At 45.3% G+C, this 26,224-nt stretch overlaps 1 protein-coding gene across 1 annotated transcript; it reads right to left on the reverse strand.

Moving 5' to 3' along the window:
• Positions 1-26,224, reverse strand: helb (helicase (DNA) B; the record flags this gene model as incomplete). Its single annotated transcript, XM_083656907.1, has 13 exons — positions 1-698; positions 2,519-2,677; positions 4,592-4,865; positions 6,713-6,772; positions 10,179-10,263; positions 13,526-13,671; positions 15,474-15,615; positions 19,233-19,407; positions 20,665-21,210; positions 21,383-21,997; positions 23,386-23,666; positions 24,680-25,042; positions 26,005-26,224. The coding sequence occupies 13 exons, from the start codon at positions 26,222-26,224 to the stop codon at positions 105-107; spliced, it is 3,660 nt and encodes a 1,219-aa protein (XP_083513033.1). The 3' UTR covers positions 1-104.

A 26,224-nucleotide genomic window follows, 5' to 3' on the forward strand; every position in this document is an offset into this window, starting at 1 on the left:
GACGTAGGAGTTACGACCAGGCATAGTTAAGACCAGTTGGTGCAACCGGCCCCAGATCTCCACAGCAACACTCTCTGTCTGAACTCCAGTACAGCACTAACACATTATTCGGCTATTGACATCATCCGAAGCAGTTTGCCTGGGCTTGCATCCACACCCTCAACAGAGAGCGCCCTCTTGCTGCCGGGTGACGCCGCGGCACCGTCTGGCTGGTTCTCCTTCACTTCCCCCTCCTCAAAACTGTCCCAGGTGTACGCCTGAGTAAAAGCCAGGTCGTTCAACAGGGACGAGTCTGTAATGTCCTTCTCCTTACCCTCCTCGGTCGTCCATAACCTCCTGGGTAGCAGCGGTGTGGAGTGGCTATGAGTGGAGTGGCTATGAGTGGAGTGGGATCTGCTGGGCGATGGTGAGAACAGAGGGCTGGACGGTTGAGGCCGAAAGCACGAGGCCGTCTTGTGCGGCGTGGTCGGCAGGATTTGGCTACAACTGGGCAGACTGTCCTTCAGCCCCTCCTTGACCAGAGCTCCCAGTCTGGTATTGCGCGGGGTTATGCGTTTCTTAATGGCATCTTCAATGCCATTGTCGTAAGCCACCACATAGACGCGCTTCTTACCCCTGGTCACGGCCGTGTAGACGTGCTTCCAGGTCTGGGCACTGCCATCTTGCAGCACATAGACAATGGTGTCGTTCTCCGAGCCCTTTTGAGAGTCATTAAAAACAACGAGAAAGAAATTAAAATTCTCAAACATTGCAAATCCATGTTGTAACTAGGGCTGTGCGATTAATCGATTTTGAATCGTAATCGAATTAATTAGTTAGGACGATGTTAAAAAAATGAAAATCGTAAAATCGTTTTTTTTTTTTTTTTTTTTTTTTAATTTTAAATTTTCACTTTAACTAGGGTAAGTACGTTACGCAGGGCGGCTCTCTATCATGTACGCATGCTGCTACTTGTCCATTCTCACCGCTGTAAAGTCTCTCTAGAGGCTGTGATACTGCTACTAAAAACAGCAGCACAATGGACTTATTTCAACACCTCCGACCAAAAAGCAGCTTGTTGCACTGCCGGCTGTAGCCTACAAGATAACGATTGCCACAACACACTCACACGCGCACACGAACACAGACATTATCACCGGACGATGAAACGTTGCCTTTACAGTTCACATAATAACAAAACAACACGTGAGGCCACCGAGTACTGATAGATTGGCTGTATTCATGGCTGCCTCAGCTGACTCACCTGTCCCTGTGTGTCTGAATTTCCCCCTAACTGCTATCGCAGTTCCACGCATTCCTGTTGTGACTTTGTGTTATTCTAGTACAGATATAACTCCGAGCACGGGTGGTCGCTTAGACACTAATATAATTATCTCACCGAGGAACACGCAAATCCACCAGTGTCAAGTTAGCAAGCAACAGCCAGGAAGTTAAGCATAGCAGCGGCAAGCTAAAACAGGAAGTTGAGTTGTTCTACCTTCAGAGTAAAAGCGTAAATTGTCAATTATGGAAAAAAGGGGGGAAAAGAGCTCTGCAGGGCAACAAATGTTTAGAGAAGTATAATAGTATAATAAATCGAAATCGAAAATCGGATTTTGAGAGAAAAAATCGTCAATTTTAGTTTTAGGCAAAATCGCACAGCCCTAGTTGTAACCAAATCACATTTTCTCACCGACATGTAGTGGAGGGGGAGCCGCTGTGTTGCTGCAATAAGCTACGTTTCTGACCACACACACAGCACGGAGACCGCCCTCATAAAGATCACCAATAGAGACACTGCATGAAATAGGCCACGCCCATCACGGGGAAAAGCTCTCCGTTCACTTCCACACACCAGCATAATTTTCCTTGAATTAAACATAAAAGCTGTTGTGTGATGGGCTACGCAGACAACAAATGTAAAAAAATCGTCAAGTTTTTTTGTACTCCCGAGCAAAACAAGGAAGCCATTGAGACTGGCGACAAGAAAATGTGGATCTAGCTGTCAGTGAACTAAGTTGGAGTGTTCATCTTCCGTATACATGATCTTTGTGTGCAACACGTGACATAGGAGAACGCCAGGATTGAGGGAGAGTTTTTGTTTCCCCCCGTTTTGGGCGTGGTTTCTGAATGATGATGCGCTCCGCAGTGTCTCTATGACCTCCTCATCGCTGCTGATTCTGGCCACAACCGTATTCTCATCCTCCAGGAACCTGTCTGCAGCTTTCGAGACAGTCTCCCACACCATCCTCCTTAACTGCTTATCTGTGGACCCTAGACCTCAGCGGTGCAGCTCTCTCCTGGTTCCAGTCAACCACGGCTCTGTGCTCGAAACCCTCCTCGTTTTTATTACAAAAGAGACCCATAAAGCCAGTATTATTTAGGCTGCAATTTGTTTCCTCTTAAAGCTGCGTACCTTAGTTTGCATACTTTAACATTTCTATTCATTTGACATGTTCTAGTATTCAAATGATCTCTTGTGATATATTCTATTTTAGATTGTATGATTCTTTGCTGTAATCATGTCTGGTCAGTGTACCTGGAATGTGTGGATGGTCCTCGCCCAGGCGTGCTGCAGCCTGCACTGCCTCTGCAGTTGTCTGTACTCCGCCGTTATCACGCGTCCGTCGTGGTCATCCAGGGTGAGATAGCGCTTCATGCGCCTCCTGGCAGAGTCAGACTCATCCTTCGTCTTGTCCTGCCAAAGAAATGACACCAATACATACATCTGATACAAATACTGGCCTTTTGTTAAAAAAAATCTACATTTACATGGACTGCAAAAATCCCACTCTTGACATGAATCTAAATAAATATTTCGATGAAGGTGTTTACATGAGTTGCTTATAGAATGTTCCCAGGGAATTTGTATCTTTGATCCTGACCGTCTCACACAGGAGCTAAGGCTGCCTATCGGCAGCTATCCGCCCACGTTATGGAGATTCAAAACTCCTACCCAGTGCCCACCACACCCATTAGTTTTGGCAATAGGCGATTTCAAGCACATCAACGTAAAGAAAGCATTGTCGAGTATAGACATTATATATAGACATTGTATATTATATATTTATAAAACGGCTCTCTCAAATCAAGCAATCTGATTGGTTCACAGCCATTGTATAATTCCAGTAACCGAGTTCAATAACCCATGGCCATGGGTTATTGGTTGCCATGGCAACTCTCTTACTAAAAGGCAGCTCTGCGCTCGAGCTCCGTGTTGGGCTTTCCAGAAAGCTCTCAGCTTCTCAGCAAGCGCCAGGATTGGCCAATGTCAACTTCAGTCTCCAGAACGATCCAATCAAATCACCCGCACGTCTATCTTCTTGCTAGAGGTCCCGCCTTACAGTAGTGTCAAAACAAAAAGCTACTCGCTTGCAGCCAGACGCATGATGGCGCAACTCTCTTAGGCTTTGGTTACCTCAAAAACAAAATGGCGGAGACAGCTTTCAGATCCTTGTGAATCGATCTTCGCTTATAACTTTACTAATACTTCGCAGAAAATGATGTTTTGTACAAGAATAGACGCGGGCTAATGTCTTAACCCCTCTCTCGCGCGCCCTCACTCTTAACCCCGCATTTCTAAATAAGACGTAACGTTACTTGGTGTCGGCATACGGCTCTGGTGTCGAGCTTTGCAAAAAGCTCTCAGCAAGCGCCAGGATTGGCCAATGTCGACTTCAGTCTCCAGAACGATCCAATCAAATCACCCGCACGTCTATCTTCTTGCTAGAGGTCCCGCCTTACAGTAGTGTTTCAACTGACTCTATCAGAATACGATGCCAGTCGGACTTATAGTATTATTATTATTATATTATTATACTTGGAAACCGTTTTATAAAAGCAATATTGCACTCGAGCAGCGTGTGTTGTGGAATATATCCTGCTGATAAGCTGTTATCCCACTCGGCCTGCGGCCTCGTGGGATAACAACTTATCAGCGGGATATATTCACCACAACACACTTGCTCTCGTGATATATTGCTTAATTATATATGTATAGACATTTCCGCAGCCACCACGGGTGAAAATATACTTGATCAATGTTACTGTGTCATTCCACACACTGTAGCAACTAAGAGCCCCCCTAGGGGAGTCGGACCACAACACTGTATTTCTCATCCCCAGGTAGAGCTATCAAACCCTGCACGAGGACCGTCACACAGTAGTCCTCCCAAGCGATGGATATGCTGAGTGACTGTCTTGCTTCAACTGACTGGTCCGCACTGAAGGAGCTAAACTGACTGGTCTGCACTGAAGGAGCTAAACTGACTGGTCTGCACTGAAGGAGCTAAACTGACTGGTCTGCACTGAAGGAGCTAAACTGACTGGTCCGCACTGAAGGAGCTAAACGAGGATCTGGACTCTTTCACCGAGGTGGTCATGAAGCCTGTAGTGTTCGCAAGACACCACCAGGGCAACATTATGTCCTATGTAGCATTTACAATGGAGAGAGCCATAGATATATGTATCCATGACGGCCTTCAAGACCAAATTGGTCCAGCTATTCAAGTAAGCAAGATGTTATGGATTAACCATCATCACATTTATGCATTCACTTGCAGTGTTTCACACAGAGGTCAAAGACCAAGACAGCAGAGAAAGAGATGCTGACCTCTCTGATGAAGAAAATCTCTCCATTGCAGAGCCGCTGTTTATCCTTTTCCGTATCCTTCTTCTTTTTCCCGATGTGACTTTGTTGATGATTGGTGCTGGATTGCAGGAGGCCAGACCTCTCCTCTCCCTCCTCCTGACCCTCTCTGACCAGCAGGAGGCCACACCTCTCCTCTCCCTCCTCTCTGACCAGCTCCTCTTCCATGTCGATGTAGCCATTCTTTGTACAGCACACTTTGTCCCGAGGCTGAAACAACAGCTTGTTTCGGTGGTTTCTGCCATCGAGGAAAATAATTGTATAATTATTGTCAAAAACAATGAGCAAAACACAGTAATCGATTCACCTTATGTAGCCACGCCCATTTGACCCGGTTGTGTGGTTCTGTCACGACTTCCGGCTAGAAGAAAGAAAAAGAAAAAAGCCGGCTGCTCCAATATCATCTAACTCTGAATTAACTAATAATTTAGCCAATTGTATGTAACATACCAAATAAAAGCAAACGGCAATGTCTAAGAATGCAACGCCATGTAACTGGCTCGTTAATTCTCGCATTCAAGGGAATTACGTTAATGTCTGCGGGTCTTATTGACGTAAATGGCTCGAGCTGCACCTAGGAGGAGAGAAAACCATCTGAAGCTTTCTTTGTTGGAGTCCAGGTATGTTTTGTACAAGAAAGTGCTCGTCCTTGTCGACGAGAACGCTATCTGACCTGGCTAAGGCCTTGGCCACACTGATCCGTGGTGTCTGTCCGTGTGCGTTCATTTCTCTGTTCACTTCCATTCATTTTCAATGACAGCTGTCCGACTGTCCGTGGAGTACTCAGAAGCGTACGTATCCAGAAAATTTGCATACGTTTTGATGGACAGAAAGTTGAAGAGGGATGAACTTTTTCTGGGTGGACGTATCGGATGGTCGGATGGTCAGATAGTCACTGTCCGTTTAGCCAATCAGAGTCGAGGTTTCGAGAGGAGGCGTTCCGAGATTTGTTTCAACTTTTCAAAGATGGCGGCCGAGGCAGTGAAGGAGGCTATAATTAATGCTGTTTACACCATCCCGCTGTTGTACAACGTGATAGTCAGTGTCACCGTCTGATTTCACCATCTAATCTGGTCATTCGGTGGCATTTTATTGCTACATAAGTAACGTAGCGCACAGAGCTAACAGCTAGCTGACGCCAGCTTTCTTCTTCTCTCGGTTTATAGGCGGGTCGCTGACACCTTCAAGGTGCTTACCGCCACCTGCTGTACAAGTAGGTTACTTGTACATGCAACGGACATAAATCTATCTGTCTATCCGTTCTGTCCATTTTCTGACGGATCAGTGTGGCCAAGGCCTAACAGTGGATACTGCGCTTGCTTGCTGTGTACCGAGCTCAAAGTATTAAGCTTCTGGCATACTCTTCGCGCACGCGCTGGAGGCGGGGCTCAGAGGAGGGCGCGCGCACTCTGCGCGGGCCAAAACAGAACATACTCAGTGCGCAGCTCCAGGTTCCAGGCAGTCTGAATGAAATTGAATGTAACGTTCCCAATTCTATGTATTAAATTATAAAAAACGACCCCTCCACATTTGGGAAGGCTAAGCCACACAACTAGTTCGTTATAATCGAACAGCATGCTTTGAAGGCGACTTTACGACGGTGAGGACTCAATCACAGCAGATATCCGCTGATAGCCTACCACGGAGATCTCACAGGCACAGGCAGCAAAACCGACGCGCTGATAGAAAAATCTCCATGGACGCGCCGCGCTGCGCTCAGGCCTCGCCCCCCGACACGCCCCGTGCGATGTCGTCATAATCGCCGTGCGCCCTATGCGCTTGGCTGGGCGCGAAGAGTATGCCAGAAGCTTTAGGCTACGTTCTTTGTTTTCCGCCCTGCACTGTCCGCTACAAAAACAACTTTCTTCTTCCGACGTTCTTTCGTATTTGGCGCCGTGACCGCCGGAAGTGTTGACACGACCCGGAAGAATTTGGCCCCGCCCCTGCGTCTGAACATAAGGTGAATATACTGTAAGACGTGTTTGCAATACATTATGGATAGCACTGAAATAGTAGCAGCATCAAAACAAGCACTCTTGTACTGGGGACAGTATCACGCATGCAGAGAAGAGGCTGCTCACTCACTTAGTTGTGTGATTGTTGTAATGCCGACAGCAAAGCTCATTGATCAGCGCAACATCTGCCCTGTAAAATGATGAAAGGTGCATTAAAGTGAGGTTTTCACGGCTACACAGTTTTTATTAATTAATTATTAATTCATTCATTAATTAAATGATGTTGTGATTGTTGAGCATACAACCCCTTCAGGGGATCTGTGTCCTTTGCATATTTCGAGGACCGTTTGTCTGATCTACTTCACACTTGGTGGTTGTATTAGAGCAGGTGTGGGCAATTATTTTTCATGGGGGGGGCCACATGAGAAACCCAGATTGTTGCCGGTGGCCGAACAAATATTGTCATGCCGTAACCCAGGAACTTTGATGATAGAGAGGACCACAAAAAAATGTCCTCGCTACCAAAGGGCCAGATTTTGCTGAGGGTTGGGGGCCAAACGGCGCCGGCGCGGAAAGATGTTGGGCATTTGAAGTCAGGTTTAGAGGAGTACCGTAAATTCCGGACTATAAGCCGCACCTTTTTTCCCGTTTTTTTGGCCTTTTTTGGCCCCTGCGGCTTATATAACGGTGCGGCTTATCTATGGATTTTTTCCAAAAAAAAAAAAAAAATCTCTCTTTTTTAGCACTCTTTCTAACTATAAATCCACTTCTGTTTTAATTTCCTCTCTTGCCCTCTTTTCACCACACTGTATGACACTGTATGACACTGTATGACACTGTATGACACTGTGTGCACTGTAAATAACAACACAGGTGGTGTTGTGTTATGTTGTTTTGTTGAAATGTTAATAAATGGGAGCATTACATATGGTAATTAAACATTAAAACACAATAAAAAAAAAAAAAAAAAATACCATTAACACGTTAACTGCCAGCGACGTATGCATACGTCAAAAAAAATCCAGCGCTTGACTGCCAGCGACGTATGGATACGTCAAAAAAATCGTTTTTTTTTTTTTGACGGTGGGGCGTTGATCAATCCCTTTTACGTCTCCTATACAATTATTGGAGGTATTGAATGTGTATAATCTATTTTACCGACCCACTAAGTGTTGACAGTGCTCCCCCAGACGAGCGAAATCAAAGAAAAAGGGAGCAAGCCATTCAAGGAAATGGCGAGGCGATTTTACAGTATTACATTCTCATGAAAATGGTTGGGGGAAAACGCTCTCGTTTTCGCGCTGATTGCTGGCGATGCGGGATTGCAAATTTACATAATACATTACAGGTGGAACACACTTTGAAACACGCAGCATAAATATGACCAGAATCGCAAAAGCTTCTCTCAACCAAAACTCCCAAGAAGCGAGCGAGTCCATGCCGACTTCCTCAAACAGCAGCCTGCAGACAGGCACAGGACAGCAGCAAAAGCACTGAGACTGTGACGGCCGCTCCAGCCAAGAAGAGGGAGGAGTTGAAGCAACTCTGCCTCTCGCTCTCTCCCTCTCTCTCTCTCTCTCTCTCTCTCTCTCCCTCCCTCCCTCTCTCTCTCTCTCTCTCTCTCTCCCTCTCCCCCTCTCACTAGGATTAAACCTAGTGCGTCTCCCTCCCGAGAGGGAGGGAGAGAGAGAGAGAGGGAGGGAGAGCGAGAGGGAGGGAGAGAGAGAGAGAGAGAGAGAGGGAGGGAGAGCGAGGGGAAGGGAGAGAGAGAGAGAGAGAGAGAGAGCGAGAGGGGGAGGGAGAGAGAGAGAGAGAGAGAGCCAAAAATGAATGGTTAAAGTGACAGCTCTATCGAATTTCACAAAAAGCCGTTTATCTCTGAATATTTTTTCTAATGCTAAAACCATGCTGTATTCAACTGCTAATGCTTACATAACTACTAACTCTACAAACTAACTCTTTTAGACAGAGAAAGTACACATTCTATTAGTACTTTTGAGATATTGTATGTTCACAAACTCCAAGCAGAAAATAATCCTCGGCGCTTGTAAAATGAGCCACAATCCTCAAAAAACGGCTTGGCAGAAGCTACCTACAGCAAGACAAAAACGGCTGGCAGTCAATGTGTTAAAACACCCGCGGCTTATAGTCCGGTGCGGCTTATATAAGAAAAAAATAGTCAACTTTGAAGGTGCGGCTTATACACCGGTGCGCCTTATAGTCCGGAATTTACGGTAACTCATTTTAAATGAACAGTTGTGATGTCATTATTCAGTCTTAAACACCAATATTTGATCCCTTTCTCACTCACTCCTATGTCACCACCTGCTCTCCTTGCAGGGCTTGAAATTAACTTTTTTGACCACCTGCCAATATGGCTGCTAGATTTTAAAGTTACCAGCCAATTAGAATTTCCACTAGCCGAAATGTTTTTCTTCAAATAAACCAGAATAAGAGTGGGTTAATTTAAGCATAATTTAAGCATAAGTATCAGTAAGTGGCCCGGGATTCTCAAAGCCTGTGTTGAGGGTCATAGGAACAAAAATGCACTCTTGAAGCTAAAAAAAAAATCCAAAAGCAACAAGTTAATTATTTACATTTTTACTTCAATGTAGAACAGTCATTTCTTACACATGAGATTACTTTTAGCCTTTTAGTCACAAAGATTATTGAAAGATATTCCATATTCCAGACTGAAATGCTATAACAGAAGTGGAGTATTGGCCAGAATGACATGAACATTTGGACACTTATTCAGCGGGTATCTTGCATGTTGCGTTCAGGTGCACTGTAAAAACAATATATATATATATATATTTTGCAATTACAGCGTGGGCCACACAGGTGGCGCTCGCAGGCTGCATGTGGCCCGCGGGCTGCCAGTTGCCCAGGTCTGTATTAGAGTCTAACAGCAGCTTGGGACGAACGAGCACTACACTAATTAATACCAATCAATGGCTAAACCATGGCTGACCGATTTGGGGCCTGCGGGCCGACTTTGGCCTGCATGCACCAAATATTTATATTTATTGTGTAACATTATTTATATATTTGCGTTGCAGTTAATTGCGCTGCAGTTACCGGTAATTGTCTCGCGGGCCGCAGCCTGTTGAGCCATGTTCTAAATATCGGCGACTGCAATCGGTGAACATTGCCCTTTTTTGCCGATGGCCGATTGCAGTCAACAAAGCCAATATCGGCCGATACCGATATGCGGCCGATATATCGGTGCATCCCTAGATTTGTGTTTGACTGGATCCGACGCTGATTGGCTGAAGGAGTTGTCTGTCAAAGCTTGAGGCCAGACGGTCTGGTAGAACGAAATGAAATGTGAGTTCACTTGACCGGCTAGTTTACCAGGCTAGGGTTCCTACACATTTTCCAATTTAAAAATTACATATTCTTTCCAGCCATGATTTGTTTTGAAGATTGTGTCTCGTGTTCAATATCATTCACAGACATCTTGCCCCTGCTAACTACATCATACGCTTTCCATTTTAAACTTCCATACTTTTGCAGGCACGTGGGTACACAATGCATCTTATTTGCAGCCGAACGCGCCCATCAGTCGTCCTCTCATTTCTCTAGTCACTAACCTTTTGAAAGCAATGAACTGGGAAGTTGAATCCTCTTGGAGTCCAGGAGCTTTGTCTACCAGTAACTTGACAGCGGTTTGTAAATCTGAAAATGAAATGTGCAGTCAGTATATACAGTATGTAAATCATACCGCATAGCCCTACTTAGTGTATATTCTGTCTTGCATCAACAGCCATACTCTTATGGACTAAACACAGAACTTGAATGGATAGAACAGTCCTTTGAATGTTTGTAATTTGGCTAATACAACATAAAATGCCAAATATGGCATTTTAAGGGTTAATTGCTATAGTGACCACACAAGTCTGGGCATTTGAAAACTGTGCAGATGTGTCTGTTGCAAACTGTCAAAACTCAACTGAAAGCTGCCGTTTGTGACAAGATTAACATAGCTTAATCAAAGTTTGTGTGCTTCTGTCGCTAGCTCTGCTTGTCAAAAGCAGCATATTAGAGTGGAATCCGCTTATAGTGATCACGGTTTTAGTGATCAACCGCTTATGTTGATCAAAAAGCTTCACCCTCCAGGATCATTCCTATACACATGCTGTTTAAATTACATTACATTACATTACGTCATTTAGCAGACGCTTTTGTCCAAAGCGACTTACAATATCACAATTTGTCAACAGTACAGAAAACTATGCAACACAATCAATGACAGCTAAGATATTTGGATAGACTAGAGTAGCACCATGTAGGAAGTAGTTTGAGAAGGAATAAGTAACATGTAGCATTAGTAGGTTTGAGATTTTATTTTAATAACTCGCTTATAGTGATCAATACTCTGCTTACACTTGTACAGTAATCATTTTGGGCCTTGTCCCACCACTCCCTACAGTCATTTTATTATTTTTTTTACTTACAAACTCTCAAAAATGAGCCAACGAGATGCAGCAGTGATACTCAGTACATGTGCGTCTGTATATGGAGAGATGGTGGCATCTCTGTCTACGCGAGACCGTGGTGTTTGAAACAGCTGGAGGCTTAACTTACTGTATGGATTTTTAAAGTCAATAACATTACTTTACTTTATATGTACTGTATTTATGTAAAAAATATACAAATGTCAATTAGATGGTAATCTGCATGAGAAATAAAGAAAAAGGGGAAAAAACTGTTATAATGATCATACTGTAATAGTCAATTTGAATCAATTTGACCTGTCCCAAGGTGATCACTATAGGAGTGGCCTGTAGCAAACGGGTACCTTTAAATACAATCCATAAAACTAGTAAAAGAGAAGCAGCTGATGGTGGCATGAGCGACAACTTAATTCAACTGCATTAAGTCGGTTCACACAGAAGTTACAGAAAGTAGTAAGTACACATAAAAATGGCTGCCACTCCAACCATCGAGCATGGGAACAACCATTCTATCCATATGCAAATTCTGTGGTACAATCTATTGAGCTATATTCCTTACTTTGTTCTTTTTTCAAGATAATTTCCCCCCCAGCATTTTCTCCTAGATAGGACAGTAGATTGAGAGGAAAGGTAGGGAGAGAGAGAGAGAGAGGGGATGACGTCACAAAGGGCCACGGGTCTGATTCAGACCTGTGCCGTCCACGGGAAGGACTAAACCTTTGTGGTACACGCACTGTCGGCACTGACCTAAATAACATGGGACAGAGCTATCCCATTGATCTTGGTCTCCCGTTTAGAGTTCAAACGTTGGCCGTCGCCATCTTGATTTTTCTTCAGCAGCGTGGGAGGGAATGGGTTGAGTCCTTAGCGTAGCTCACGTGAGATGGGAGTTTCCCAGAGCCGCAGCTCCGCCTGCTATTGGTCCGTGATCGGCAAGCTGCGCGATCACTGGACAGGCGATCTGTCAATCACCCCCCTTTTCTATCATCTATTTTACTCCAAATGGGCGAGTTATATAAAAAAATGACCGCGCTACAAGTTGTTATGAAAAGGTGAAATGAGTTATTCATTAGCATTCAAGGAGCTACAGCTTTTCAATTCACTTCCGCATCATCAGAGGGAAGCCGGGGGGGTTGGCCACTGGGTACACGCTAGAGCCCGACCGATATATCGGTCCACCGATATTATCGGCCGATATTGGCCGATAACCGATATATCGGTATCGGCCGATATGTTGGCCGATATTGCCGATATTTTTTTAGTTATAGACAGCATGTTGCGTATATTTGATATTTTTTCTTAACTCAAGTTATATTTTATATTTGTTCTATTTTGTGTTTTTCTATTTCTAGTTATTTATAATTATTAAATTCCCAGTGAAGTTTACGGTTTCATTGCATTGATGTAATTTTGGACAATAAAGTTTATTGATAAGCTGTAAAAATATCCTCCCTACATTACATATCTCAAGTCATGTCAAGACATAGCTTTGTCAAGTGTTTGATATTTGAGGGATCGTTGCAAATAAATTGTGTAATACAATGGGTATATATAATATAAGAATATCGGCCGATATATATCGATATCGGAATTTTTTTACTCCCTAATATCGGTATCGGCATCGGCCTAAAAAAATCCAGTATCGGTCAGGCTCCAGTACACGCTCTACCAGGTGAGGCTCTGCCCCTTACTGTCTTACATGTGCCATCACTGCACCCTGGTAATGTGTATCTTAAGCTGTTTTCCCACATGCGCCTTTTACCGCTAAATGACCGGAACGCGGTCTAATGCCTTCATGTGTGAACGTTGTTGTGCCGGCCCGGTATAAGCGCGACCCCACCATCGCGGACATTTCACCAGTTTCAAGCCAGTCAGAAGAGCGGTATGCGCGATAAGGAACACAAATGTAGAACGGGTCCAGTCATTTGCCGGTCCTTCTCTCATGGGCGAGGTGTACACACGTTGCTTAACGTTCACTTCCAGCGTGCATCATCTAATCATTCGCGCACATCAAAGCAAACTACTTCCACATTTCGCTTCGTGCATTTGCTTTCTCTACATACATACAAGCGTTGGGCAGCTTGCAAGCCTCTGCCATTCTCGCTGTGTCTGTCCTGTGTGGCTGCTGCGAAGTGCGGAGGACTGGCCTCTCTCGAGCAGAGAGGGGAGGGGGGAAATCGGCTGTGTTTATTACGCTGGCTTGACGCTGCTCTTAAGTCAAACAAGTGTGATTTATTGTGTGACAAGCGAACTTATTTCACCATGGAGTTTTGCCGACCCCCAAAATAAGCTCCCCCCTCCCCCCGTCCCCCAACATACAGGCAATTTCGCTGCTAGATTTCCACTTGCGAGCGCCCAGGTGTGAAGGGAAATTCCGGGAAATGTCCGATATTGACTTACAGGTAATTTTCCGGTACGCATGTGGGAAAACGGCTTTACATTCCCATTGATGTGAAAGGTAAAACCCTCATTGAAATACTGACCGTCAGCCGAGCGTCGTCTCGGCAGCCGGACGAGGATGAACTTCTTGTCAGCAGACGGCATGCTGCTGCAGGACTCGTTCAGATCCACTGTGGCGTCAAAGTCCAGAGGGCCAAGCCTGCATTTCTTCATCCCCATGTCTGAGATCCTGAAACACACCAACACTAGCTGTGTTGAGATGTGTCAATTAATGCTCTTAAACGAGGGCGTCCAGGGTCAAATGAAATGTTTTGTGGTCACTCACGCGATTCAGTAGGATGTTGTCACGATAAGCAACAAGATATGACATCATCACGAGATGTCACACCATGACATCCCCAGCGATAGCTGGACGCCACAGCGGTGATGTCACCCGAGCACAAGTATCTCATGACATCGGGACTGATGCTAATTACATCAACAGTGATGTCATAGATGCCAGGAGGCACCTGCCGGGTGGCAGATCCTTCGGCAAAGCATCTCAACGACAACATGTCTGCCCTCTGAATATTACCCCGCAAGCTCAAGCGAAGATGAGGATGAAAAGGGCACTTCCCCGCCAATGTGGGCAGGGTTGGAAGGGAAGGAGAGATCCTAATTACATCCAACGTTCTAACGGTCCTGGACCAACCAACGAACAGCAGCAACAGCGAACCTGTCGCTACACCCAATCGCTCGGGTGCCACCACAGGTCCACACAGATGGGGCACCAGTGGTCTGTGGAGGGGGCGCCCGGGGGCGGGGTCTAGCACGAGGTCATGGAAGACGGCGAGCGCTGATTTACACCCAGCCGGCGCTTCTGGGCGGAGACTTCTTATATATCTTAGGTCTTAAGGAAGCTAAACGGAACAATAGATTTTCTTTTTTTCCCTTTTTCCTTTATTTATACAGGGGGAGTCTTACTGAGTTAATTTTGGCAGCAAATTTTGATCTAGTTTTAGTCATAGTCTTTTGACTAAAATGCCATTTAGTTTTATTCATGTTTTAGTCATCTGAAATGTTTTAGTTTTAGTCTAGTTTTAGTTGACTAAATATAAGATTTACCGTAATTTTCGGACTATAAGCCGCGGCTTTTCCCCCATTTTTCGGCCCTGCGGCTTATATAACGGTGCGGCTTATCTATGGATTTTTACAGCTAACGGCCACTAGGGGACCTCCTAAATCTATGGATTTTGGTACGAGAGACAGAACGAGAGCAAGACAGACATTACGAGAGCAGAGACCCTGATTGGATGATGTTGCAAAAAATGTGCCTCGCGACCTGATTGGAGCACTGTGCCACTACGCTCTCTCAGCCACTACTGTAAAACACCCTCCCTCCTCCCTCGCTCCCTCGCTCCGGCGGAAAAATGGCAGCGATTGAGCCTGAAAGACAGTCTGAATGAAATTGAATATAACGTTCCCAATTCTATGTATTACATTCTAAAAAATTAACGGCAACATTTTGGAAGGCTAAGCCACACAACTAGCTCGTTGTAATCTAACATCATGCTTCAAAAGATGGAGAACTGGCTGTGTTACGACGATGAGGATGCAAAACATGTAATTTGCATGTTTCGTTCCACCCATGTTTCGTCCGCGCTGCCAAATTCAATGGAATGAAACGAATCTTGTAGCCTATGTTGGACGTAGTGAAGTGTTTTTGATTGATTTGTTCATCGGACTCAAAACGGTCTCCGCTGATAAGACACGGAGATCTCTGTTACAGGCAGGCGCTACGCCTCCTCCTGACCAGTTTTAAACATTAAAACACCTGCGGCTTATAGTCCGGTGCGGCTTATATATGTAACAAACAGCCAATTTTGCTGCTGCGGCTTATACTCAGGTGCGCCTTATAGTGCGGAAATTACGGTAGTCATAGTTTGTGTCATCACTTTGTTTTAGTCGGCTTTAGTCTAGTTTCACTTTTAGTTCACAAGGTTAACACTGGAGCAATGCTCCTTTTCAGGCACGCCATGTTCACATTCATACCTGGAGGCATTGTCAACAATAAGCTGAGACTCTGCTCGGTGGTTGGTCATCATCTCAATGGCGTACTGGCTGCCTTTCAGACTGTGGAACAGGTCGTGTAGGGTGTTCCCAGGCTGGATACTGGGAAGCTGCCTAATATCACCTACACAAAGACACACAGGTAAGACTTTACATTCATCACCTACACAAAGACACACAGGTAAGACTTTACATTCATCACCTACACAAAGACACACAGGTAAGACTTTACATTCATCACCTACACAAAGACACACAGGTAAGACTTTACATTCATCACCTACACAAAGACACAGAGGTAAGACTTTACATTCATCACCTACACAAAGACACACAGGTAAGACTTTACATTCATCACCTACACAAAGACACACAGGTAAGACTTTACATTCATCACCTACACAAAGACACACAGGTAAGACTTTACATTCATCACCTACACAAAGACACACAGGTAAGACTTTACATTCATCACCTACACAAAGACACACAGGTAAGACTTTACATTCATCACCTACACAAAGACACACAGGTAAGACTTTACATTCATCACCTACACCAGGAATGTCCAAAGTCTGGCGCGGGGGCCAGATGCGGCCCTTTGACCGATCTTAAGTGGCCCTCGGCTCTCTCAGAATATACTATGTGACCCTCCATACAGTATTGGTCAAGTTCAATTAGCATTTTTTCCTATTCACCTTTATAGAGAAGCACCAAGAAGGAACAACACAGGCAGAACTAGTGTTTTCAAATGGTAAACAAAATCCTTAGAATACAATTGTATTGTATGTGATTTTTATTGTTATTGTTATAACCCATACGATGCGAGAAACAGCTGGCTGGCCCCGCAGTAATTTCACATGATCTAATCTGAAAAGGTTTGGACACCCCTGACCTACACAAAGACACAGAGGTAAGACTTTACATCAGGGGTGGTTGTGGGCCACATACAGAAAAATATAAGGAGTCGCGGGCCAAACAATATTAAGCGCAGCAGTTTTCGCGGCAAAAAAATTGGACCAGAAAACCCTTGTGCCATCAAAAATTGAATTTCTACCTAAATAAATATATGACACATAGTTTATTGATGCGCTCACCTATTACAATGGGTATTTCTGTATGTTATCAAATTTTCTTTTCCTGTGCCAACAGGTTAAGACAGAGATAATTTAATATAACATTAGTATTAAACATTAATTCAGTATTTATTTTTATTTTTATAAATAGACCATGTCAGGGTGCCCAAATATAACCCATTTTCAATGGTTTTAAATTGAAAAAACGAAATGGGGCGAATCCGTCTTTTTGTTTTTGTTTTTCAGTTTCTTTTTCTTAATGTTTTTGTTTTTCCATTTTTTCCCCCGTTTTCGTTTTCGTTTTAAACTTTGAAACAGAAAAACGTTTTTAGCAACAAAAAAAATAAAATTTGTTTTTTTGTTTTTTTACATTTTTTTTTTCTAAATTCATGGCGGGCCACTTAAAAACGGGCAGCGGGCCGCAGTTGGCCCGCGGGCCGTAGTTTGGCCACCCCTGCTTTACATTCATCGCTCAGCTTTACGCTTAGTTCACACAGAGAACCTACGCCTTGCCTTGCCTCAACCCACACCTACGCCTGCAGACCTTGAGCTGTGCGTGAACCTATTAGACGCTTTTGCGAGCACACCGCACGCCTTTGCACGCTGAACCTGAGCCGAGTCACAAGCGCCTCTCCTCTCTCCCGACTGTATTTTGTCATGTGTGGTCCCGAATTATCATAGCTAAAATAAATCGGATATATTTAATGTTCTATTGATGCTGGATATGTATAACCAGGTCTGACTATAGTCGGACATTTTAGAGAGGTGATCTTGCAAGAATATGTAATGGCACAACAACATTGTTCATCTTGCTTCTTCGGTCGCTATTCTCTCTCATGAAGATTTGTTTGCCGACGGGGAGAAAGCCCCACGTGCCGTCAATCTCTCTCTCTGCTCAACACTGTTGTAGTAACTCCATTTTATTTTGAAATTCAGTTGACTTTGCCATTTCCCACGGATATTCCCACGTTTTTCTTTTATGGCTTGACAGAAAAGCCTGCCTGCACGCGCCTTGTCGGCTTGAAAATAGAACTCACGCCTAAATGATAAAATCGGCAAGGCACAGGCAAGGCGTGGGTACACGCAGGGTTCACGCTGAGGCGCCCTGTGTACACAGCCTCGTTGACTAAAACGGACGCCTATTTAAAAGCGTGGGTAAAGGCAAGGTGTAGGCAAGGCTTGGGTCGCCGGTGTGAACCCGGCCTTATTCTATATTGCGCCACTCGTCAAGCTTTAATTGGCGGCTCGCAGCACATTTCATTTAACGTGGAATATTGCATTATCTTGCCCTCCCAGCAACTTGATTTCTAAAAAGTGACCTGGCGACTTTCTAACCGTTGAATCACAAATCATTTGGCAATAAATTGGTATAAAAGGGTATGGCTGATGGCTGTTTTCTCTACTTATTACTTTTCTGATCCAGAGGTCTGAGCGCTTCACACAGTGCAGCCCCTCCCGCCAGCGAGCGGGCACTGTAGTGTTTGTCTTGGCTCCCGGCGCACAGACCAGCATCAAACATCCGTCACTTCACACATACCATTTCCCTTTCCTGCCTTCAAAATAAAAGAGTTCACTACTCTGTACTAAACTAATTCACTTTGAGCCTTCAGATAGGAGGCAACTATATAAATTCCACAACAATAGCTGAGGCTACACAACCAGTATAGTGCTGCTCAACAACAGATTCAAGACCTGAAGGATGTATTCAGGACTTTGTGGCGGTATTGTTTTTGATGCATTTATTTCAAACAGAATTCAGGTGTTTTGCGGTAAAAGTGGCCTCTCGTCTTGACTTTGTCCTGCCAGTGCGGCTCTCAATGAAATAATTGTGAAGATCACCGAATGAACGTGAACTAGTTCATCTTCATCTGCGTGAGCTGAACTTTGAGCTAGCTCCTGTGAAGTGTGAGGCTGGGCGTGAGTGCTGTAAAGGTCTGGGGCCGGTTGCACCAACTGGTCTTAACTATGCCTGGTCGTAACTCCTACGTCGGTCTTAGTTAAGACCAGTCTTTAGAGTGGATTTACGCCTGTTGCACCAACACGGCTTACGTCTGGTCTTAACTACGCTGGTCGTAGCAATGCGCGTCCGTGTGAATTGCCGGGGAATGCCCTCTGATTGGATGATGTGTGCCTCGCGACCTGCTTGGAGCGCACTGTGCCACTACGCTCTCTCAGCCACTACTGTAACACCCTCCCTCCTCCCACCCTCCCTCGCTCCGGGGGAAAAATGGCGGCGAGTGAGCCAGACAGACAGTCTGAATGAAATTGAATGTAACGTTTCCAATTCTATGTATTAAATTCTAAAAAAACATTTGGGAAGGCTAAGCCACACAACTAGTTAGTTATAATCTTAACATCGTGCTTCAAAGAGGGAGAACTGGCTGTGTTACGACGATGACGGTAAGGATTCAAAAAGGTCTCCGCGGAGACAGGCAGGCTCTACGCCTCCTCCTGACCAGGCGTAAGAGTTACGCCTGGGCGTAGTGAAAAGAAGGCTTAAGCCGTCTTGGTGCAACCGGCGTAGCTGTTAGGTCGTAAAGTTACGACCAACTTAGCTTAAGACCAGTCTAAGACCAGTTGGTGCAACCGGGCCCTGATGGTTTAACCCTGTTTGCTTTGACTGTAAACGGAGTGAAATGTTAATGTACAGTGTTTTGGCGCTCACCCAGTAGGATGAACTTCCTGAGCTGGGCGTGTCTGGTCAGCATGGTGAGGATGGTGTGGAGCAGCTGGACGCACACCAGGCTGCCTTCGTCCACCACGAAAACGCGAACATGCTGGAACTTCCAATCCTTAGGCTCGCCATTCTCTTTCTTTGTGGTCATGAAGCTGTACAGCACCTGGGGGAATGAGAGTGACGGAGGAGAAACTCTTGAGGTGTTCACACAACATACAACCATTTACCATCACATGGAGAGAAGCATCATAGCTGCTGCGCAGCAATGGGTCGTGGCCGGGCAAGTCTCAGGTCTTTGAGCTAGAGTCCAGTCCAGTGCCATCCAGTCTGCTTAGAACACTGCATAGCTCAAACTAAGGGATTCAAAGCATGTAGGCTACTGTATTATCCACACTCTATCTATTAGCATACAGCATCAGCATTGATTAGATGACATTATTATTAATAGACCTTTCCTTAATGTTAATACACACAAAAATAAAGATTGTTCACAAGTCCCAAATCTCAAGTCCAAGTCAAGTCTCAAGTCTTTGAGAAGTCTCAAGTCAAGTCTCAAGTCACGTGACTTAAGTTAAGTGCAGCTCAAGTCCAAATCTTCAGTCCATCTCTGGGCACTGATGACATCATCAGTGATGTCACAATGCACAATTGCTCAAGTGACATCACTGATGACATCATAAGTGTGTGTGTGTGTGTGTGTGTGTGTGGGTGTGAGAGAGTGTTTTCACCAGGATGGCAAGGGCATGTCCCTCCTTTCCCCAGGATGGCGAAGGCATTCATACTCTTTAGGCTATACATGGGGGGAATTCAAAATACTGTCAAAGATTCAGTTTTTGAGATACAATTATGAGATTTTGCACACTTCAACTACTGTGACAGCAAAATCTTGTCAATGTTTTCCGTTAAGAATTGAGCTTTATTTACCCAGAATTTGCAGTCGCTGTTTACAGTACCATTTACAGTAGAACATTTTGATGCACTGTGGGCTACATTTTTGATCTATCAAAAATCTGTCTGAATTGTTTGTGTAGGCCAGTCTACTGATGCAGATGCTGAAGCATCAGCAAACGACGCGTTTCGCTGTAGCAGCTTCATCAGGTTTGCTCAGCAAACCTGATGAAGCTGCTACAGCGAAACGCGTCGTTTGCTGAATAAATCTCAGTTAAATCCTGACTTCAGTGTGCGGTGGTACCTTCTTTTGTTTTATGCCTTGTACCTGCAACCTACCAGCACCTGATCTTTCCACTGGCTGTGCGTGGGGACTCTCCTTTCTCTTCATATATATATATATATATATATATATATATATATATGTGTGTATGTATATATATATATATATATATATATATATATATATATATATATATATATATATATATATATGTAGCTTTCAGATGCCGCCTTTCCAATCTATCCCTACCTGATGTAGAGTGTATGCTGTGAAACCGGTCTTCTTGGTCAGCAGAGATGCAGCTCTGCCTGTAGGGGCAGTCAACAGGATCTCATCTTCGCTAGCGATCGGCCTGCTCCCGTCCTTCTGCTTCTCCTCTCTGTCCTCTTCCTCTGCCTGAGGGAGGAGGCTGGGCGGTCCGGACGGGTGGTCCTCTTCCTCTGCCTGAGGGAGGAGGCCGGGTGAGCCGGGCGGGTGGTCCTCTTCCTCTGCCTGAGGGAGGAGGCCGGGCGAGCCGGGCGGGTGGTCCTCTTCCTCTGCCTGAGGGAGGAGGCCGGGCGAGCCGGGCGGGTAGTCCCACTCTTGCGATCCTCCAGTGTCGTTCTCAAAGTCCATCAAGGCGTCCTCGATCTCCTGTCGGTCGCAGCTGGACTGGCGCAGCGCAGCTCTGAACACCCGGCACACCACTGTGGTCTTCCCACAGCCACCTTTACCGCTGATGACCGTCACCGGGTTGGCACAGATCATCTCTACGGCCCGGACCTGGTCCAGATCCAGGTCAATAGGGGGAAGGACCTAATAATAATAATAACAACAATGGTAATAATAATTTATTCCCAAATCATAAATGTCAGAGTCAATCTAACTAGAGCTTGTAACAAATTTGTTACATTATTATTATTAATTATTATTATTATATTAGCTTATTTGTAACAAATAACAACAAACCAAGAAAAATGAAAAGGACCTGGTCTGCTGCTGCTGCCTGGCCTGGTCCAGCCAAGGAGTCAGGTGATGAGACTGGGTGACTGTTCTCTTCTGGGTGGACCTGAGGGATTTCCTCCCCATGAGCAAGTGGAACATCTATGTCCGTTGGGTCTGGGCCTGTAGGGCTGCTTTCAAAACCAGCATTCTCATCGTGGCGAGTGGTTTCTCGCTCCGACTCCGATATCGGCCTGTTCCCAGCATCTGCACACAGCACCTCTCTGGCATCCAGAGGGATTTTCCACGGCTCATTCGCAGCAAGGGAGAGCAAGCACGTGGCGATGCCCCTCTCGTACACCATAAAGTTCTGCAGCGCAACCTTCTTCTGTTTGTCCCGCACCACTACGGCCTGGTTCTTGAGGAAATCGATGGCGTTCCACGCCTGTTCGTCGGGCATGATCATCTTCTCGCACAGGAGCGTGCAAAGATAGTTCTGCTCCACGTAGGTGCTGCCCGTGCTGTGGCAGGTCTTCTTCAGCTGCTCGTACACGTGCAAGGCGTTGCGCTGAAGCTCGGGGATCTGGTGGAGCAGGTCGCAATCCGTGAACGCCTTGAGCTGAGCCTCACAGCGCACCAGTTTCAGTTCTTTGTACACAAGCTGAAGAGAAAGCATAAGTAGACATTTAAAATCAAGAGCACAGGAACACAATGCCTTCGCCGAGGCTCGACGCAAGATGTTGCACATTGGCCAATCGGCGCACCCGGAGTCCATCAGTCTCTGGGACATAGAGACGATATTTTGGTGTCTCTGGTGTAGAGCGGACATCCGCACCAAGACTTCCGCTTCCGGCATTGTTTCCAGTCCAATGACGTCTCATATGCAGGTATCTGTTCCAGGGCTGGGTATTGTCAAGGACCTCACGATACGATACGTATCACTATACATGGGTCACGATACGATTGTATCACGATACATTGCGATCCAATACATATTGTGATATATTGCAATACTCTTACATAATTTACTGAAAATAAAAAAATAGAGCTAAAAATTCAACACGCTGTTTGTGCACCACCCAGGTAGTGTCATGATATGTGCATCACTTTATATTGATAACTTAGTGGACAAATTGAGTCCAAACTACAGAGTGTTGAGTGTCTTCCTGAATGCGCTGAAATAAAAAATATTCTCACTGTGTCACTGACCACACGGCAGTGCAAAAATATCGATATGGCGATATATCACGATATCTTTCTGAAATATCGATACGGTATTGCGGAAAAAAGTATCGCGATATATTGCCGTATCGATTTTATTGCACAGCCCTAATCTGTTCATAGAGATTAGCCAAAATGTCACCTGGACCTAAAACACGTACAAAAAGTATTGATTGATCAACTCCATCTCCATTCTGGGGCGTCCGGGTAGTGTAGCGGTAGATTCCCTGCCTACCAACACGAAGGTTGCAGGATCGCACCCCCGTGTTACCTGCAGCTTGGTCGAGCGTCCATACTGGCACGATTGGCTGGTGTCTGCGGGTGGCTGGATTGGCGGTCATGTGTCCCGGTCGCTGCACTAGCGCCTCCTCTGGTCAGTCGGGGCCGAAGGGAACTGGTGGGAATCGCGTGATCTTCCCATGCACTACGTCCTGCCGCTGAAGCTCCCTGCTGTCAGGTGAAAAGTAGCGGCTGGCAACTTGAGCACGTGTCAGAGGAAGCATGGTGCTAGTCTACGGCTCTCCTCAGATCGGCAGAGGGTGGAGCAGCGACCGGGGCAGCATGGGGGGAAAATTGGCCAAGTACAATTGGGGAGAAAAATGGGGGGAAATTCAGAAAAAACAACAACAACTCCATTCTTGCCTCAATCGGACTATAAACAAAGACCGCGGTGCACGGAAGCTCTTGGCGCGGACATCCACTCTACACCGAAAACCCGGAAATATCGTCCGTCTGACCCGGAGTCTTTATTAGTTGTCAGACTGAGAGACTCTGGTTGTCCAGATTGCACTTTAGCTGGCAGATTTGGCAAACGTATCGGAACCTTACATAGTTAAATCCCAGCTTCCACACGTCCTTTCTTATGACTTCTTCCAATTTGCCCAGCAAGCTCAGGATCACCTGCTCCTCCTCCTCCTCCTCCTCCTCCTCGTCACCCTCTTGTTGTGTGGGCAGTGCAGCCTGTCCTGCTTGTGTGGCCTGAGTGGCTGGCAGAGTCTCTCTTATCTCGTCTTTTACAAGCAGATCAACAAAATGTCCAGGTAACAGGGTCGGGAGGTACTTCATCACATGAGGATACAGACGGGATGCGTACACCTGCTTCCCTGCAACTGAAACAGAACAGACCGGGTATTAAAGATGTACAAGCCACATGTGACGTGTCAGAACAGATCGGGTATTAAAGATGTACAAGCCACATGTGACATAACTGAACAGACCGGGTATTAAAGATGTACAAGCCACATGTGACGTGTCAGAACAGATAGAGTATTAAAGATGTACAAGCCACATGTGACGTAACAGAACAGATCGGGTATTAAAGATGTACAAGCCACATGTGACGTGTCAGAACAGATCGGGTATTAAAGCTGTACAAGCCACATGTGACGTAACTGAACAGACCGGGTATTAAAGATGTACAAGCCACATGTGACGTGTCAGAACAGATCGGGTATTAAAGATGTACAAGCCACATGTGACGTGTCAGAACAGATCGGGTATTAAAGATGTACAAGCCACATGTGACGTAACAGAACAGACCGGGTATTAAAGATGTACAAGCCACATGTGACATAACTGAACAGACCGGGTATTAAAGATGTACAAGCCACATGTGACGTAACAGAACAGACCGGGTATTAAAGATGTACAAGCCACATGTGACGTGTCAGAACAGATCGGGTATTAAAGATGTACAAGCCACATGTGACATAACTGAACAGACCGGGTATTAAAGATGTACAAGCCACATGTGACGTAACAGAACAGATCGGGTATTAAAGATGTACAAGCCACATGTGACGTAACAGAACAGACCGGGTATTAAAGATGTACAAGCCACATGTGACATAACTGAACAGACCGGGTATTAAAGATGTACAAGCCACATGTGACGTAACAGAACAGACCGGGTATTAAAGATGTACAAGCCACATGTGACGTAACTGAACAGATCGGGTATTAAAGATGTACAAGCCACATGTGACATAACAGAACAGATCGGGTATTAAAGATGTACAAGCCACATGTGACGTAACAGAACAGACCGGGTATTAAAGATGTACAAGCCACATGTGACATAACTGAACAGACCGGGTATTAATTAAGATAGTTGTCAACAAACCTGATTTTAGCACGAGGGCTTCGATGTGCAGAGCGACGCCTTCATACTTCTTCTCCTCTGAACATTCCTTGAGGACTTCCATCAGGTTGGAAATGGAGACATCTCCATTTTCTGGCAACCACTCGAAGAACTGTGTAATAAGCTGTGCCTCTTCTTTGAGGCAAGCAGCGAGGAACAGGGAGACCATCTGACGCCAGCCTTCTCTGTCCAGGTCGGAGCGTAGCTTGTAGGAGGGAAAGCCCTTCACGAGCAACTTGTTGTTGTGGCCGCGTCGGACACAACAGGTCACCTCCCACCAAGGACTCCTGAGAGCGAAGCGTCCCTCCACTTGGTGGATCCCTCCAGATAAGACCTGGAACTCAACTGCACACAACAGGAAGATGATCAGTAAGGTTCAACCAATGGAGGAGGAGGGGGGTTGGGGTTGAAGGCACATGCTAACATTTTATATTATAATATTATATTCAAATTGTGTTCTAAGGGCAGTGGTTTTCAAAGTGGGGGCCGGGGACCCCTGGGGGGGCTGCCAGGGGCCACTAAGGGGGCCCAGGAAAATAAATGGAAGTTAGGCTATTTACCTAACTAACCCTAATATTTAAAAATCTCTGTCCTAACACAACTTGGTCATGACATCACAATTGATCAAGTGACATCACTGATGATGACATCATTCACAATCGTGACTGAGCGACATCACTGCCAGTGCCACCACAGACAGACACCGCCACCCACTTAGCCAATTAGAGAAGAAATGGTTAGAAAAAACTGTCATGTTTTCTCTCCATAAGTAATGTCCAACAACATGCAGAGGTAAACAACAGACATGGGACCAAGTCACTTTGGTCCAACTCTCAAGCAAGTCCCAAGTAATTTTGTTTTGGGCAAGTCAAGTCACTTTTTTCCACGCAAGATAGTCTCCTTTATAAATAAAAAAAGTACTTGTCTAATAGTGATATCATTGGCCAATTTTATCTAACCTGTTCAAAAAGTAGGACAATAAAGTGAATTTGTATAATAATTAAATAACTGTAACTGTACTTGACAAGGTTGAACATCTTAATATTTTATATTTTAAACTGATGAACACAAGCAAGTCATTATGTCTCAAGTCAAGTCCCGAGTCTTTAGTCGCGAGTCATCAAAACAGGGACTCACGTCGACTCGAGTACAAGTCACTAAAGTAAAGTCTCGTCTGTGGTAAACTGGCCTCGACGCGAGACAGCCTTCATGAAGAATGAAGACCTCGCGTAAACAACCACAAACAAACAAACAAAACCACCATAGCAAGTTGCTGTGCTATTAGCAACATCTAGCACAGTGCTGACCTGTGTTTTTCCGGGGTACCGAGCACTCGAACATTTGTCCACCGGAGGAAACGCTGCTCATCTCGGCCATATCCAGAAACTCAGGCTGTTTCTCCTCCTCTTCCTCCTCCTCTTCAGACTCTTCAGCGTCATGGTGCACTCTGGAAGCCTTCTTCTCAGGTAATATGAACCCTACGATGGTCAGTTCTCCAGCTGACTCTGCTGTGTTCGCTGCAGGCAT

Source organism: Poromitra crassiceps (assembly GCF_964638095.1).
Source record: "Poromitra crassiceps genome assembly, chromosome: 20".
Classification (NCBI taxonomy): domain Eukaryota; kingdom Metazoa; phylum Chordata; class Actinopteri; order Beryciformes; family Melamphaidae; genus Poromitra; species Poromitra crassiceps.